Source organism: Phoenix dactylifera, chromosome 15, assembly GCF_051530095.1.
Source record: "Phoenix dactylifera cultivar Ajwa chromosome 15, Ajwa_hap1_PhDact_Kaust_v1.1, whole genome shotgun sequence".
NCBI lineage: Eukaryota > Viridiplantae > Streptophyta > Magnoliopsida > Arecales > Arecaceae > Phoenix > Phoenix dactylifera.
Window position 1 is genome coordinate 17,609,969 of NC_143204.1, and position 17,261 is coordinate 17,627,229.

The 17,261-nt window shown below is 43.7% G+C and overlaps 2 protein-coding genes and 1 pseudogene across 4 annotated transcripts; 2 read left to right on the top strand and 1 right to left on the bottom strand.

Moving 5' to 3' along the window:
- Positions 1–1,915: 1,915 nt before the first annotated feature.
- Positions 1,916–2,873, top strand: LOC103704248 (glycine-rich RNA-binding protein GRP1A). Its single transcript, XM_008787465.6, has 2 exons — positions 1,916–2,140; positions 2,255–2,873. Exons 1-2 carry the CDS (start codon positions 2,027–2,029, stop codon positions 2,588–2,590), a joined length of 450 nt encoding a protein of 149 aa, XP_008785687.1. The 5' UTR covers positions 1,916–2,026; the 3' UTR covers positions 2,591–2,873.
- Positions 2,874–3,459: 586 nt separating this feature from the next.
- Positions 3,460–11,585, bottom strand: LOC103704247 (uncharacterized). 2 transcript variants are annotated; one of them, XM_008787463.6, is made up of 3 exons: positions 11,473–11,585; positions 4,026–4,243; positions 3,460–3,888 (listed from the first exon to the last, which is right to left on the bottom strand). In XM_008787463.6, exons 2-3 carry the CDS (start codon positions 4,212–4,214, stop codon positions 3,796–3,798), a joined length of 282 nt encoding a protein of 93 aa, XP_008785685.1. In that variant the 5' UTR covers positions 4,215–4,243; positions 11,473–11,585; the 3' UTR covers positions 3,460–3,795. The 2 variants fall into 2 exon arrangements, with proteins under 2 accessions (XP_008785685.1, XP_008785684.1); XM_008787462.6 differs by having other exon boundaries at positions 4,026–4,215; positions 11,473–11,575.
- A 1,810-nt stretch (positions 11,586–13,395) lies between these two features.
- On the top strand, positions 13,396–15,951 carry LOC108511183 (large ribosomal subunit protein uL6m pseudogene; annotated as a pseudogene). Its single transcript, XR_015973819.2, has 2 exons — positions 13,396–13,542; positions 15,338–15,951. The product of XR_015973819.2 is annotated as a large ribosomal subunit protein uL6m pseudogene (transcript).
- Positions 15,952–17,261: the final 1,310 nt, after the last annotated feature.

The following is a 17,261-nucleotide window of genomic DNA, read 5'->3' on the forward strand; positions in this document are numbered from 1 at the left end:
CAGCGTTGGACCTTCTTTTAAAGAGGAAGAGTTCTTCTTGCAATGGATTCAGGCTCTTGAGCCCTTGATTCACTTAGAGGAGATCTGCGCTTCCCTTATCTGCACTATAGCCCAAAAATTTGAATTCAAATTAAAATGAAACTAAACCCTCCTATGCCACGCATCATCTCTTAATTAGTTAACATATTTTAGCCACATCATCCATGTATTCTGAATATAGTCCTTGACCCTGCCTCCTCATGCGTACTCAATGTTACAATGTTGCCCAATCTCTCTTGTTCTATTACAATACCTCTTTAGAGAGAACCCTTTTTTATTCATAATTTTTGAGAAAATCTTTTCTTTCGCGCTCAAAGAGGGGAGAAAAGGGAACTAAATTTGGGAGTCCTATTACCACCTAGTATAAATTTAATGGTCGTTGGATCACAGTAATCCTTTCTGCCTCGCATCAACATGTGGTCAATTCCACATTTTAACTAGATGTCCAAATTTGGATGTTCAACCACTTATCCTTCATTACCTTTTTTTTCATTAAAAAGAAACAAAAGACGTACATTAAGTGAAAGTAAGCTTATCAATTTTTTTTCTAGGGGGAGGAATTTATTTTTTTTGGAGGGGTTAATTAGGTGGAGGACCACAACCATTTACACTTCCTCATTTATGGATTTGCATTCAACATCGATCTAGAGCTTCTTAAAATATATTTGGATTTTTTTTTTTTTAGATTGGAGAGAAAGTTTGACAGCAGAGGAGAGAGAGAAAATGTAAGGGTGCATTTGGTTTGTGATCGAAATTGAAATTAGAATCAAAATGGACGGGTCAATGGTTTTATTCTCCGATGCATTTAGTTCATGAATAGAGTAGGATTTGAATACCAGAGTCCAAATTTGGTTTCAGAGGATTAGGACATTTTTATTCTTCCTTGAAAAAAAAATGGAATTGAAATTGTTCCAACCAAATAGTTAAAATAGAAGCCACTCATTTCTATTCCTACTTCAAAGTCTAATTTCTCCTAATCAAATATGCCCTAATAGAATTAGACCACAACCAAATTCTGCGGACCATAATGTAACAGTCATGTATATGAAGTCGCACTTAGTTAGGCATGATGATATGATGGGGACATCTGTGCCCCAGTTAGATATGATTATTTGAACCTTAAATTTTTGTGTCTATGATAAAAGATTTAATTATGCCGTTTAGCTGAGTCAAGTCTTTTGACTCACAAAAGATTATAATATATAGATTAGCAAGTCCTAACAATTTCTCCCCCTCTTTCTTCTTCTTGTAGGAAATTGAAATGGGAGAGATTTCAGCTGCGTCTAATGAAGTCTTGAGAGTTCCTATCAGTGACTTGTTCATCCTCACTTTGATTTTCAACAGGGTTATCTCTTCTTTAAAAAAATTGAAGGAAAAAAAAAACGAATATTAAAGAAGTTTATGATACAAATGCACATAATTCGAGTCTGGGCCATGCCGGGTCCACGTGGGCTGTGGGCCCACAAGATGAAGCAAATCTCTTTTCGTCGGCGTCGGCGTCACCTCATCCAAAAAACGTCACCGTGTGCGCACGAAAGGCATTAAAAGCCCATCGGATGAAGGACAAAACCGTCATTTTGTTCTCCAGATATTTTCTCAGATACTAATCTCGTCACGTGCTACGGAGCCCACAAAACAAGTAACCTCGGGACGAGCTAACGTGACCCTGCTCAATCCCCGGTCGAGCCACAAGTGATACGACTCGTCTAAATCGGAATCACTCCGCGAATATTGCTTAACCTGAAATCCGGTACGCGTACCGGCGGTTACCCAAGCCCAAAAGATAAGAGCGCGTGAGCAAAAGAGGAAGGTTGTAGGGTTACTGATTAAGGTAAGGTTACCGTCTGTGCTGCCGCTCTATAAATATGGGGTTTGGGGACCTAGGGTTTCTCGTGCGCTCTCAGAGGTGGGTTGGAATTTCCTCCCCCTCTTTCCCCTTTCGTCGTCCTTTTCTTAGGGTTAGGGTTTCCGTTCCTTTCTTTCTTCGATGGCGGCTATCGACGTTGAATACCGCTGCTTTGTCGGCGGGCTCGCCTGGGCGACGGATGACGCCTCCCTCGAGAGGGCTTTCAGCCAATTCGGGGAGATCATCGAATCCAAGGTCTGGATCCCTCGATCCAACCCACAAGGATGCCTTGCTGACCTATTTCTCGTTTTTTTTTTTTTTTTTTTTTTTTGCTTTTCTTGATGTCAGATCTGATGGTTTTCGGTGCAGATCATCAACGATCGGGAGACGGGGAGGTCGAGGGGCTTCGGATTCGTGACGTTCAGGAGCGAGCAGGCGATGAGGGACGCCATCGAGGGGATGAACGGGCAGACCCTAGACGGGAGGAACATCACCGTCAACGAGGCCCAGTCCCGGGGCAGTGGCGGCGGTTTCCGCAGCGGCGGAGGAGGTTACGGCGGCGGAGGTTACGGCGGAGGAGGTCGCCGTGAGGGTGGCGGCGGGTACAGCCGCGGAGGCGGTGGCTACGGCCGTGACCGTGACCGTGGTTACGGCGGGTCCCGTTTCTCGAGGAACGGCGCAGGGGACGGGGACTGGCGGAACTAAGGCTTCTCGGCCTGCCGCGCGGTCCGAGAGGGCTGGGCTTAAAGAGACGGTGGTGTCTCTCGTCCTATCTATCAGTTTGAAAGTGTTATGATGTTATGGTTTTTTGTTTGATGTCGTCGTTATCGTCTGTTTAGGTTTCCGTTCCGTTTGGTTATGAGAGAGAGAGAGTTGTTGGATGCTTAAAAACTTTAAAATTAGAGAGATCTGAGGGAGCAGAGAAATGGGTGTAGTGGATGTGGTTTCTATTCCTTTGTTCTTAATGGATGCTTTATCTTTCTGGGCTTGATTGGTATCTTGTGATGCATGCGTTTGTGTTTTGTTTCTAACGGTGATTATGATATCGGTTTTTGAATCTTTTAAGCTTTAAGTAGTATTTAGGTGTTGCGGTAAGGATCTCAATGAGAAGGGAAGAATGATGAAAATATAATTAGAAATATAGCCAGGAAGGCGACGAACATGGCTGGTTAAGCAATTCTCAATGAGAAGGGATGGATAAAAATATAGAGAAGGTGATGGAAATGATACACGACCGGGGAAGCGAAAATGGTCGCATGCGAAGCCTTTTCACGGAATGCTCAAATGTTTACTTCCTGGACTACGAACAACCTGAGAAGGAACTCCTACCTTTCGCAGAAAATGCTCCCACGTTCCCCCACAGGAGATAAAGATCTCGCGCACGCTCTGACGGATATCGATCTGGCGACCAGCTTGCGAGCCGGAATTACCAAGCCTGTCCGTGTACATTTGCACCCTGGAGATGATGGCATAACCAGGATCCGTCAGTAATCCATTTCTAATCAAAGATTCTTATCAGTCCTGCTTCATAATTTCATTGTTGTTCAATCCAATTCGAACACAGGCAACCAAACTCTTTCAACAAGTTCCAGCCACGCGCTTCGTGGTGCCAGGCAATCACAAAATGATTACTGTGAACAATACGAGATCCAACCATGGGCCAGCACAACAATGGCAAAGTAATCAACGTTACATCATATACCCATAGCTATATACCAAGGAAAAGTATCTAAATTGGAACTTGGCAGTGAGTAGGAACAAGGAAAACAAACTGTCATCTGGTAATATTCAACATAGCATGGAAGCAAGTTGCCTGAATCTACTAGTACTTTGAGAATGTCATCACCCTAGCAGTTGGATATAGAGACACAAGATATCAGACGTAAACAACTTCCAGAGCTTCCAGATTCTTATTGCGACACGGTTGTCTGAAGGGGCAAAAAACTTTCGACTTCTTTAGCTTCTGCAGTCCTTTCTGCAACAACTTTGGACATTCCAAACATCTGCAACAAAGAACCCAGTGGAATTTTGAATAAATGCATAATTAATAGTCCCACTTGTCCTTTCTCAAAATAAATAAACAAATAAAACAGTCCTACTTAACATGAATGTAGAAGTTTATTTTTTTGTTGCGAGTTACCTTTTGAACGGTCTTCTTAAAGCAGGTTTTGTGCTCATCCATGGAAGCATGAATAAACTCATCAATATGATCTCTCAGATCTTGCAAAAAAGTGGCATCCTCTGATTTCTTCTTTCGGCATGAAGTCATTGCTGGATTGACTGTGGCGGATGGATGTTGGTTTTCGGAGTGAGCTTTTTCCGGCTCCATCCTGAAAACGTGGAACTAGTTGATTTGTTCTGCACATGTTCAAATGTAACCATGATGCTCATAGCCTTAATTGCGAGGGACAGACAAAAGTCTATCAGAAATCAAGCACTACTGCATCCAATTTGCCTCCGCTAAATAAACAGGATCAGTCGCTAAACATAAAAAAAAAGGGTCCAAACCTTTCTGTTACAGCTAAGTCTCTTTGTATCAAGGTTCGTCATATGGATACCGGACCCTGTACCGGTGCCACGCTAGCATCATGCCGATACGGTATGATACGCAGTACGCTTGGCATACCGATACGCCATCGGTATCCAACTAGTTCGGTACGGTACAGCATACTATGCCTTGTATGCGTAGCCAGTATTCGATTAAACTGGCTTCATGATATCTAAGCAAATTTCAGACAAGAAAGTCCACAAATTTGACATGAAAGCTCATAATATTCTCCAGAACTAAAAGCCAGTGGAACAGTATCATGAATGTCCTCACAAAATTTAGTGTGGTCCCACTATCCATCTAATGAACAGTTCTTTTACAATCGATAGATAAGAAACCATTTTTGGACTAGACAGCTACATGACATTTCACGTACATGGTGTCACAAACTTTCTTTGTTGAGCATCTTTCAGAGGAATAAAACTGAACTTAAGATAACTAAATCTCAATTACCCTATGACTACGGGCAAAAACAAAATCTCGAAACTTGGATTTGATCACTTACCACATTGAATTCCATTGTTGACAACAATAGTGAGGGTACAAACTACAAAGAAAAGCCCTTATTCCTTATCCCATCTCACTTCAATTGCAACAATATGAGGTCTATGCAACAAAGAAAAAGGCCTCCGGACTTCAATATTAAATGTTTCACATGACCTTACATAGTTAAAAAGTAATCAAGTTCAAGCCAGCATATCCAAGTTCCTCTCCAAAATAGCCAGGTCAGGGGAAGATTCTAGGCCAAGCATATTTAAAAAAATCTTTTTTGTTCAACAGTTCGAAATCTCATGTCTTCATTTTTGATCCATCTTCCAACCTGTGCGTCCCCTAAGCTCTCCCATTTGTGACCTTCAAAACTCTCCCCTAAAGGTCATTATCCTACATCCCAAACTTCCACATGTTTAAAGATCCACATACCATCTTGTCAAACTTATATAACAAGTCAAGTTCATATACAAGTAAACAACTGAATAGTATGGAACACCTGCCACTATGTTATCAGATGCATAAGGTTCAGCCAGACTGCACATACGCATGGCATCTATAAAATGTTCCTCTGAACACCAATGACCAACATCAAAAGAATAAAAATTGTCTCAAGTCATCTTTGATCAAAATCAAATGAGCCATGTAGACTTAGCTGATCAAATTCAAATGACTTATACTAAAATAAAAGAAAATCATTTAAGCATACATCAGAACAAAGAAAACACAAGAAAAAAGGTCAGGAGTAGAGAAGGAGTTAGTTTTAAAAATTCCATTTCTGTCTACCATCCAATACCCAAGTATTTCAATTCCCAGCATTTTGACTCATGTTATATAACCAGTGCTGCTGCTATCTGATGAAATTACCATTCAAGTATCAATTGTGTCAACAGTTACCTAACTCACCAATGGTGCATCTCTCATTGATCTTAACTTCTCCAACACAACTTAAGTCATCCAGACGCAATCTCCAGACTTCATCCAACAGAAACTACTTCTGAAAACAAATGTCTAAAATAAACATTACTGCTCAAATAAAATCCACACAAGTCACCTATATTCTCTATCTGGTTGTTCAATTTCAACCTTTATTCTGTACAGGCGTACAGCGACATTGTTGATGCAGCTCAATGACATCCATGGATCACTGGATGCTCCACTGGAGTTGGACCCTCGTGTGGAGACCAAAAAAAGAGGGGCCTGCTTTGTCAAACTACGAAAGTCTTATATTCTCCCTCTCTCTCGATTAGGAAGGGCTGATCCTATCTTCTACCGCCCCCCTTGCCCAAGTCGCAAGGGGTGATATCATCAGAGCAAGCACTCAGGTAGTTTCTCGCTTTAGTAGACAGTAATAGCAGAAAATAGAGAGGGGAAAAAAAATGGACAAGTGAAGGTGTCGATTGTTGCTGGAATTTGGACCCGAGGGCGGCCGTCGGCTGAGGAGGAGGAGCTCCGGCGAACACTGGCGAGCGGCGATCCGTCGGCGAGCGGCGTCCTCCGTGGGGGGCCTGCAAAAAGCCGGTGGCCGGGGTTTCCGGCGCCGGCCCTCCGATGCTTAAGTCAGAGGGGGGCTTAATTTTGGATAAAAAGAAGTCCGAAGCCCCCCTTTGGGAGGAAGAAGCCCTCTTTTTTATAGGAAGAGTGGTAGGGTTACCTGTGATGTGACTGGGCGAATTAATGGATTACCGTCACGATTGGACGTGGGCGTGTGAAGTAATAAGTTGCCGTGGATGGCCCGTTCCCATCATGGGAGGAGATGGCGTGCAGCCAGAGCTTGCTTGTGGCGCGCAGTGCAGTACATTCTTGAAAATGGTGAGGCATTGACAGTCGTAGCAGGGTATGGTCCCTGATTGATATGTTGTGGCGTGGCCGGCAAGTAAAGCATGGTGCGGTGAGGCTGCTGCAGGGCATGGCCGCAGCATATAGACGACGAGGTCGGCCTTCTAAGGTCAGCTCGACCTTCTGAGCTCAGCAGCCTTCTGGTCTCGGCCTGCTGTGCTCGGCCTTCTGAGCTCGGCAGCCTTCTGAGCTCGACAGCTTTCTGGTCTCGGCCTACTGTGCTCGGCCTTCTAAGCTCGGCAGCCTTCTGTGCTCGGCAGCCTTCTGGTCTCGACCTTCTGAGCTCGGCCTTCTGTGCTCGGCAGCCTTCTGGTCTCGGCCTTCTGTGCTCGGCAGCCTTCTGAGCTTGGCAACCTTCTGAGCTCGGCAGCCTTTTGGTCTCGGCCTTCTGAGCTCGGCCTTCTGTGCTCGGCAGCCTTCTGTGCTCGGCAGCCTTCTGTGCTCGGCCTTCTGAGCTCGGCAGCTTTCTGGTCTCGGCCTTCTGAGCACGGCATCCTTCTGTGCTCGGCATCCTTCTGGTCTCGGCCTTCTGTGCTCGGCAGCCTTCTGGTCTCGGCCTGCTGTGCTCGGCAGCCTTCTGTGCTCGGCAGCCTTCTGGTCTCGGCCTTCTGAGCTCGGCAGCCTTCTGGTCTCGACCTTCTGAGCTCGGCAGCCTTCTGGTCTCGGCCTTCTGAGCTCGGCAGCCTTCTGATCTCGACAGCCATCTGGTCTCGGCCTGCTGTGCTCGGCCTTCTGAGCTCGGCAGCCTTCTGTGCTCAGCAGCCTTCTGGTCTCGGCCTTCTGAGCTCGGCAGCCTTCTGTGCTCAGCAGCCTTCTGGTCTCGGCCTTCTGAGCTCGGCAGCCTTCTGTGCTCGGCAGCCTTCTGAGCTCGGCCTTCTGTGCTCGGCAGCCTTCTGAGCTCGGTAGCCTTTTGAGCTCGGCAGCCTTCTGTGCTCGACCTTCTGAGCTCGGCAGCCTTCTGATTTTGGTGCTTTAATTTGTGGGTGGTCCAAGTAGGGTGTACCTCTCATGCAGTTGGAGTTAAAGTGCTTCAGGTCGACTCAGCAGCCTTCTTTGGCTTGTGGTCGACTCAGCAGGGTGCCCCCACTCAGATCGGGGCGTGTTGTCGTAGGAGGCGTCGAACGGCGTTGACATGGCGTCGAATGGCGTCGAGTGTCGTCGAATGGCGTCGAAGTGTCGTCGAAGTATCGTCGAATGGTGTCGAATGTCGTCGAATGTTGTGGAATGGCGTCGAATGTCGTCGAATATCGTCGAATGGCGTCGAAGTGGCGTCGAGCACTTAGATGAGCATAATAGAAGAGCTCGATCACTTAGATGAGCTTGAGAGCGGAAGAGCTCGAGCACTTAGATGAGCTTGAGAGCGGAAGAGCTCGAGCACTTAGATGAGCATAACGGAAGAGCTCGATCACTTGGATGAGCTTGAGAGCGGAAGAGCTCGAGCACTTAGATGAGCTTGAGAGCGAAAGAGCTCGAGCACCTAGATGAGTATGACGGAAGAGCTCGATCACTTAGATGAGGTTGAGAGCGGAAAAGCTCGAGCACTTAGATGAGTATAACGGAAGAGCTCGATCACTTAGATGAGCTTGAGAGCAGAAGAGCTCGATTTCTTAGATGAGTATAACGGAAGAGCTCGATCACTTAGATGAGCTTGAGAGCGGAAGAGCTCGAGCACTTAGATGAGCTTGAGAGCGGAAGAGCTCGAGCACTTAGATGAGTATAACGGAAGAGCTCGAGCACTTAGATGAGTATAACGGAAGAGCTCGATCACTTAGATGAGCTTGAGAGCGGAAGAGCTCGAGCACTTAGATGAGCTTGAGAGCGGAAGAGCTCGATCACTTAAATGAGCTGGAGACGCGGAAGAGCTCGAGCACTAAGATGAGCTCGAGAATAGAAGATCAGCTCGAAGGTAAGCATCAGCTCGAGAACATAGACGAGGGAAGGCGATGTTGGAGATGGAGGTACCTTTTGGAGACATTTTAACAGCTCCCAAGCTTTGAGGTCCCTCAGGACTTGGCTCAGCACCGGCCTTCTTTGGCTCGATTTTCTGGGAGAGGTGTTCTGCGCTCGGGCTTCTGAGCTCGGCAGCCTGCATGAGCTCGGCCTGGATGAGCTCGGCAGCCTTCTGAGCTCGGCAGCCTGCATGAGCTCGGTCTGCATGAGCTCGGCCTTCTGAGCTCGGCTCGGCCTGCATGAGCTCGGCCTGAATGAGACTGCTGCAGGTCATGGCTGCAACATGTGGATGACGAGCTCGGCCTTCTGAGCTCGGCTCGGCCTGCTGAGCTCGGCATTCTGACCTCGGCAGCCTGCATGAGCTCGGCCTGGATGAGCTCGGCAGCCTGGATGAGCTCGGTCTGCATGAGCTCGGCGGGGGCTTCTGTGATGGCGACGCTCTGAAGGAGAGCAACGTCGCGGGCGCCGTCCTTTTGCCACAGAGGCTTACAATTCCATTTTAAAGCTCCATAACTCTCCTTCTCCAGACCTCAGCTTTTATTTCTCTTTCCCTCCAACTCGTTGACGTGAGACTTGGACTACTACTTCTCACTGGTTGCCCTCACATACGTCGTTGCAGCGGGAGCCATGCCTGATTCGAGATGGCTCGGGAAAAAGTTTCTTCCTCTGCTTAACATGAACCTGTGGAGGCGGCACAGGAGGGGCCTCCACTTGTTGTAGGCTTTGGGCTGCAATGGCTAGCGCTTGGACTTGCTGCACTAGCGCATCGAAGTGCTCGAGTTGAACTTGTGGAACTTGATCTACCGGAGATCTTGGTGGTGAATTCTGAACTGAGCGTTTGGGACTTGGAGCATGATGCCGAGAGGCGTTAAAGACTCCTCTGCTCCTTAGTTTCATGGCCGCAACTCGGGCCCTTCCTCTAGCGTCAACTGTTGCTGGAATTTAGACCTGGGGGCGGCAGTCGGCTAAGGAGGAGGAGCTCCGACGAACACTGGTGGGCGGCGATCCGTCGGCGAGCGGTGTCCTCCGTGGGGGGCCTGCAAAAAGCCGGTGGCCGGGGTTTCCGGCGCCGGCTCTCCAATGCTTAAGTCAGAGGGGGCTTAATTTTGGAGAAGGAGAAGGACTGTATTTCGAAGTCCGAAGCCCCCCTTTGAGAGGAAGAAGCCCTCTTTTTTATAGGGAGAGTGGTAGGGTTACCTGTGATGTGACTGGGCGAATTAATGGGTTACCGTCACGATTGGACGTGGGCGTGTGAAGTAATGAGTTGCCGTGGATGGCCCGTTCCCATCATGGGAGGAGATGGCGTGCAGCCAGAGCTTGCTTGTGGCGCGCAGTGCAGTACATTCTTGAAAATGGTGAGGCGTTGACAGCCGTAGCAGGGTATGGTCCCTGATTGATATGTTGTGACGTGGCCGGCAAGTAAAGCATGGTGCGGTGAGGCTGCTGCAGGGTATGGCCGCAGCATATAGACGACGAGGTCGGCCTTCTGAGGTCAGCTCGGCCTTCTGAGCTCGGCGGCCTTCTGGTCTCGGCCTGCTGTGCTCGGCCTTCTGAGCTCGGCAGCCTTCTGAGCTCGGCAGCTTTCTGGTCTCGGCCTACTGTGCTCGGCCTTCTGAGCTCGGCAGCCTTCTGTGCTCGGCAGCCTTCTGGTCTCGGCCTGCTGTGCTCGGCCTTCTGAGCTCGGCAGCCTTCTGTGCTCGGCAGCCTTCTGGTCTCGGCCTTCTGAGCTCGACAGCCTTTTGGTCTTGGCCTTCTGAGCTCGGCCTTCTGTGCTCGGCAGCCTTCTGAGCTCGGCAGCTTTCTGGTCTCGGCCTTCTGCGCTCGGCAGCCTTCTGTGCTCGGCAGCCTTCTGGTCTCGGCCTTCTGTGCTCGGCAGCCTTCTGGTCTCGGCCTGCTGTGCTCGGCAGCCTTCTGAGCTCGGCAGCCTTCTGAGCTCGGCAGCCTTCTGTGCTCGGCAGCCTTCTGGTCTCGGCCTTTTGAGCTCGGCAGTCTTCTGAGCTCGGCAGCCTTCTGAGCTCGGCAACCTTTTGGTCTTGGCCTTCTGAGCTCGGCCTTCTGTGCTCGGCAGCCTTCTGGTCTCGGCCTGCTATGCTCGGCCTTCTGAGCTCGGCAGCCTTCTGTGCTCGGCAGCCTTCTGAGCTCGGCAGCCTTCTGATTTGGGTGCTTTAATTTGTGGGTGGTCCATTTTTCCTCCAACACCGACAATCAGCCCCAAAACAAGTATTTCCCCCCCTAAAGATGATTTTTTTTCTACCAATTCTTCCATTCATGAATTCCTTTCCGAAGTAGATTGGAGGAAGCCACCTAAAACCCAACAAAGAAGGGTATCTCGACTCCTCATATATAGAAGAATCCAACAAAGTGGTAAAATCAATTGCCAGTATTTTTTTTATGGGCATACGATCAAATTCACAACCCATGAGAAAAGGCCAAGGGGATCAAGGTGCCAAATTTTTTTCTTTTTTTTCTTCGATCTTCATATTTTCATAAACAGCTAAAGAAATTAAGCTTGCTGAAGGCAGGAATAAATGATCATACAATTTCGATTCGAAATAATATTGCATACAACGAATAGAAAACATCCGAACAAAATTCTAAAACCACAAAACGCACAACCATTCGAAAGAACCCTAACTTTCCATGAGGGAAAACTAAAGCCTCGAAACCCCAAACCTACGGTTCGATCAATATGAAATTCCAAGAAAAAAAAGCATAAAATTTAAAAGAATCAAGAAAGAAAAGATGAAGGGTGGGCACGCACATGGAAGAGCGAAGAGGGTCGACGAACTTTCGAGAGCGGGGGGGCTTGGGAGCGCCGGGCCTTTACATCTACATCTAAAAGCGTGAGCGCGACCCCATGGCTTAAAACATTGAAAATGGCTTATCTAATTACTATTTTGCCACTACCTTAGCCGCCCTAAATTCAGTAGTATTTTCTTCGTCCTGTTGAAAAGAAATGCAAAATATTTTGGGTCTGGATCTGAAGTTTTTGCAATTCTGATGGCTGATGGATTAAGATGGTTACTATGAGAAAATATAAATATCGCACAGTTAATATTAGCGCATGCCGGCTGTTCACTGTTGCAATACAACATGAATGGCCTTCCTTTTTTTTTTTTTTTGTTGATACAGTCGAAGATCAGAGACCACAAATAAAATAAAAAAACAAATGAATAGAAAAAAATTAAGAGCATTTGGTTAGGAGAAATTGAACTCTGAAATAGAAATAGAAACGAGGGGCTTCTATTCTAACCGTTTGGTTAAAGAAAGTTTTACGCTCGTTCTAGTTTTAAAGAAAAATGGGAATGCCCTAACCAACTATTCGATATATATAAATTCTCGTATCTAATTAAATGTACTTAATTTCTATGAGAAATAGGTTGGATGTTTGTCCTTAATAAACTTATAGCTTGTATGGAGTGATATGTGGCTGTAGGACACCCTTGATGAGTTTGTCTTTGCAGCTATGGAAGGCGGATTATTTCCATAGGTTCTTGCTAAGCTATGATCAACATTTGATTTGAGTGCCTTAGGGGCCGACTCGACACAGTTCGGCGGATAGTCCCACACAGCAAACTATGCAAGTTGATATACGTCTACGAGAAACACACTCTATGTCTTTTAGGCTTCTCAATGTAAGAAAGTCTCAAAAAATTATTCAATCCAACGTCTTCTTCTCTAGATCCGAAAATAGTAATATGTACCGAATATTCTACCCAAGCCAAAGAGCTTATTGTGAAAAGTCTTGACAAAGTGGGGCCTAAGAAGCTGAACTGGCTTGAAAATGATGCACTCTCGTATCCTCGCTGGAAAGCGTACTCCTCTTTTTTTGTTTTATGAGAAAGATTGATTGGCAAAAGCTACTGTCATAAGAGAACCAAGTATCCTTGTATAATGGAAATATTTTTTCACATAATTTTTAATGTTTCGAAATCAAGGTTCAATCTCTACAATCCCATTGATTTATGTTCAACCATAGATTCAAGAGTCATCCATCTGACATTAGGTATACCTTAATTTAATATTTGTATTTTTATCACAAATAAGTGGAGAGTTGTAAGAGTATTTTAATTAAAAAAAGCCAATAGTTTGACGGTCGGGACCAACCAAAGGCTAATTTCCAATGGGTGCCTTTTGTTTTCAAAATCTTGGATTTTGGGAATCCAAGGGATGAGTCTTGACGAGTGCCCTGGCACTTTGAGACGCTACGGCGGCCTTTTTCGTTTGTCTCGTTTATTTGAGTTTTTGAACTAAATAATATTGTATTAAAATATATAACTATTAAATAAACAATTACTATTTAGATCTTTCTATTGAATGATCCTACTACAAGCGATAGGTTCAAGTTACACCTAATCTAACTTTTTTTAGAGTTACATTTTTTTAAAAAAAATTAAATGACGGAGATTTCACATTAATAATTCAAATTATTGTATATGATTTACTTTTTTTAAAAACACTTTAATATCAAAAATTGTATAATTTAGAACCTCATTAGCTACACATCAAATGGTCAAAATTGATCAATTTAAATAATGAAAAAATTGACCATTGATGCATAAGCAGCCATTGGTTTGTGTTATAATTTATGAAGTGGATGAGGGTTAATAAATCGGTACATCGGTCGCCGTATTTCTTGCGCGACGGCTATTAGCCTATTACCAGCTACCGTCCGCTCACGTGCGTTCTTTCTCCATTCTCTCTACCCTAACTCTGCATTTCCCGGGTCGCTTCCTTTCTTCCTCCGTCCTCCACAACTTGCGACCGAACGACCCTCCTTCCGGCCGCCGCCAACTTCGCTGCCCTCTCCCGTATCACTTCTTCTCTCGAGGTAAGCTTCCCATCTGATTTTGGATACATCTTTTAGTTTCTCGTTCAGAAAAAAAATATCTTCGATCTAGTTTTCTTTTATATATATATATTGCCTTTACTTTTGTTCATGGAATGGAAACTCTTTTTGATGAGATACGAGCATGTATCCTAGTTGTCTTAGCTATTTCAAAAAGATTATTTATGAGACAGTTGGTACCATAGTGATTGTTTCCCTTGCAAATTCGTTACGACTCCAATCACATACTAATGCCTTTGCGATGTAGAAGCACTGTTCAGATTAGAGATAGTTGGAATATTTTTTTTTACATAATTCTCTAGGCAAAAAAAAAAAAAAATCTAATTCTCTAGGGGTTGATATGGTGCAAATGATAAGGGTGTTACTTTAGATGATCATTTGCTATGTTTCTCATCTAAAATTTTGATGATTCTTCATTATTATAGTTTTGGTCAATAATCATTTCAAGGCCATATATCAACTGATGCCTGTTGTTACTTATTAGAGATTTCAGTTTGACTGCAATGTAAAGATGGTAATCGCATCGAATTCATTAAGATCATGAACTTATTACATCCATGTAGGGTCAGGAACATCAAACAAAAGATAGGAACAAAAACAGAAAACTGTGGGAGAGAGTAAATAGAATTGGGAGCTAACAGCAGATAAGGGAAGGGCTGAAAAACACATTTAGTATAGGCCATGTATGTATTCGACGCCTTCATCACCTCGATATCCATCGAAGGTCCTTGTTTTTAAGGAATGAAATCCATGAAGAAACAAGGATCCACATGTCTCTCCAGAGATCATCTCTACTCTTATTAACAACCTTAAACTCTCGCCCATTTCTTTTGAGACATACACTTACACTCCAGAGCAAAGCTGCAGCAGCCATGTTCCAGACCCCTCTCATCTTGCTGCTGACATTGCAGTCCCTCCAATTTGACCTTTAGTTTCCATTATCGGGAGTTGGTACAGGTGCAAGGAAGCAGATATTTTAGACACACTCTTAATAAGGAATATGTAAGAAGTAGATGCGGGTTCAAGATTCCGTGAAGGTTTTGAAGCGAGTGCATTACCAGGTAAATGATTCCAGCTACTAAGATCTGACCAACTGGTATATACATTCAATCCCCTAAGGTTAAGATTCTATGCTCCGACTCTGAGGAGTTCTTTCCGCAACAAAAAGAGTGACACTTGAAAAGGATTTGGTCTGCTGTCTCATCTTGTGCATCACAGAATTCACGTCTTGGATTGAAAATTGAGATTTTTTAACTTGAGGTTATCCTTCATAGCAACTTGATTTCTTGTTAGTGCCCAAATGAAGATCTTGACCTTCAGCAGGGATGAGATACTTTTGATATAATACATCAATTTTTTGTTGTTATGTTTTATCATTTTAATTATTATGCTTTTAAAAAAAAATCAATTTTGACTTAAACTAGTTTCTGTATCATGATTGCGGAATTCATTTGATTTACTTAAAGCAGATAAGTTGTGGTCATGTTGAATGAGACAAGTGGTGGTTAATAGTTTATTGCCTTTTTTTTTCTCTCAAGGGCATGCAATAGAAGTCAGTCGGCTACTCATGTTGTTTTAAATTAATGTCCTTTTGGAGAGTTGAGTTCAGAAATCCTTGGTCATGGTAGTGCTAAAAATAGCTTGTAACCTCTGGTTTCTTCTGTCAAAAGTTGTTGTCGAAATCCTCTATGAAAGCCCTGCAGAACATGTAGCAAACTGGTGTTATTTTATACCCATGACTTTAGCCTCAGATGGACTCATTGATTTTTCTTGACAGGCAAGATGGAGGCCAAATTCTTTCGGTTTCTAAAGATTGTGGGAGTTGGGTTTAGAGCAAGAACTGAATCAGAAGGCCACCGGTTGTTTTTGAAATTGGGCTACAGTCATGAAGTAGAGTTTGCTGTTCCTCCTGCTGTTCGTGCTTTCTGCTTTAAACCCAATATAATTTGTTGTACTGGGATAGACAAACAAAGGGTACACCAGTTTGCAGGTGCTGTTCGTAGCTGTAAGCCTCCTGAAGTCTACAAAGGCAAGGGTATTCTGTACATCGATGAAGTAGTAAAGAAGAAGCAAGGAAAGAAGTCAAAGTGAAAGCGGAAAGAAAGGAATTACCTTTCTTGTAAGCTTATGCTGCTGAGTAGCACCACCATGGATCAAACCATGTCAGGGACAAGGATGGAAGATCGCTGGTGCATGAACTACTTGTTATGACATTAAAATCCTTGAATTTGATTTCCTGAAAAATCATCCAGGGTGATCCTTTTGGTGGGTCAACATATCTAATTCCTGTTTGTTCTTTTGAGTTCCTTTCCATGATATGTTTCTCAAGGTTCTGCTCCTGTAAGTTGTGGTAGTTCAGTATGAAGAAAGGGTTACCACCTTCTTGGTCCATGGCGAACCTTCATGGTGATCAATGAATGAAACATTTTGGACTGCCAGCCACACCAAAAGTCATAAGGTGGAGCAATAAGTTTGCGTTAGCAGCGCAGCTTGGTGTTGTGTATTTTCTCCTTTCATGCTTCTGGGGCCGTGACAGCAGCAGGTTTAGTTGGTGTTAACAACAATAAGGTTATTGTTGGTGGTGACAATAAGTTTAGTAACAATAAGTTTAGTTGGCCTCCACCCACAGAACTCCTCAGTAAACTACATGACAGCAGGTGCAAACCTTACCAAGCTGATCTTTTTTCTGTGATAAGGGCCGTGATATTCATCAAGTGAACAGCTCCAAAACCTGAAATACACACATGATGGTCGCAAATAATGAAAGCCTACTCCACAACACCCTTTATGAGTCATATTCTCTCTCTGTTATGGCACCAATCCTTGGCAAAGCTCTCACAACAAAATCAAAGATTCTTGCAAACCGGTGCTGCAAAGTTGCATTGACCACGATCTATCAGAACATATTGATCTTTGCGAGAAAATATCAACCACCATCTAATCTAGGAACAATCTGATCACCATTCTGACATCTTTTGACATGTCTATGGCTATTAAGCATTAACCACTTCGGCCCCATTTGATAAACTTGTTAGCAGTAGAGCTTTCAGAAGTAGAGTTTTGTGAAATAGAACTTTTTGAAGTAGAACTTTTATTAAACTATTTGCTGTTTAGTAACTATATTTTTAAATTGTTGTGAAACTTTAATACGTGTTTGGTAAATAAACTGAGAAAGTACTTTTGGTATGACCATAAAGAACATTTGCATAGTATTATACAACAGGGCATAATAAAATATAATATGTATTAATACATAAATATATGATATTGTATGATATTATTGTAATATAATATTTTTATAATATAGCAATATAATATTGTATACTATAGCATAATAATATAACATAATTTGATATTATATAACATAACATATCAATGTATTATGATATAATGTAATATAATATTATATTTACAGTATAATACAATAATAAAGATATAAAATATTATAATTGTTATCATTATATATTAATATTTTATTAATATAATATTTTTAGGAACTAATTTTTGAGTTTCTTGTTTTCTTTGTCGGGATATTTTCTGTAATTATAATATTTTATCATGAGTATTTTGGTCCAAAAAGAAAATTTTATAAATCAAAATAGCTTTCCGATGCATGTTAAAAGTGTTTTTTCAAAGAAAAATTTTGGAGCTTCTTCCAAAAAGCTATTTTAGCTTTTTGGTAAAGCTAAAACAGTTTTTCG

What these genes read in the sequence shown, in the direction of transcription:
- LOC103704247 (XM_008787462.6), bottom strand. An exon ending in TTAAGAAGACCGTTCAAAAG is followed by an intron (nt 3,889 to 4,025) that starts GTAACTCGCAAC and finishes TCTTTGTTGCAG; the next exon opens with ATGTTTGGAATGTCCAAAGT.
- LOC103704248 (XM_008787465.6), top strand. Translation starts at nt 2,027, where the DNA reads ATGGCGGCTATCGACGTTGAATACCGCTGCTTTGTCGGCGGGCTCGCC. An exon ending in GGGAGATCATCGAATCCAAG is followed by an intron (nt 2,141 to 2,254) that starts GTCTGGATCCCT and finishes TTTTCGGTGCAG; the next exon opens with ATCATCAACGATCGGGAGAC.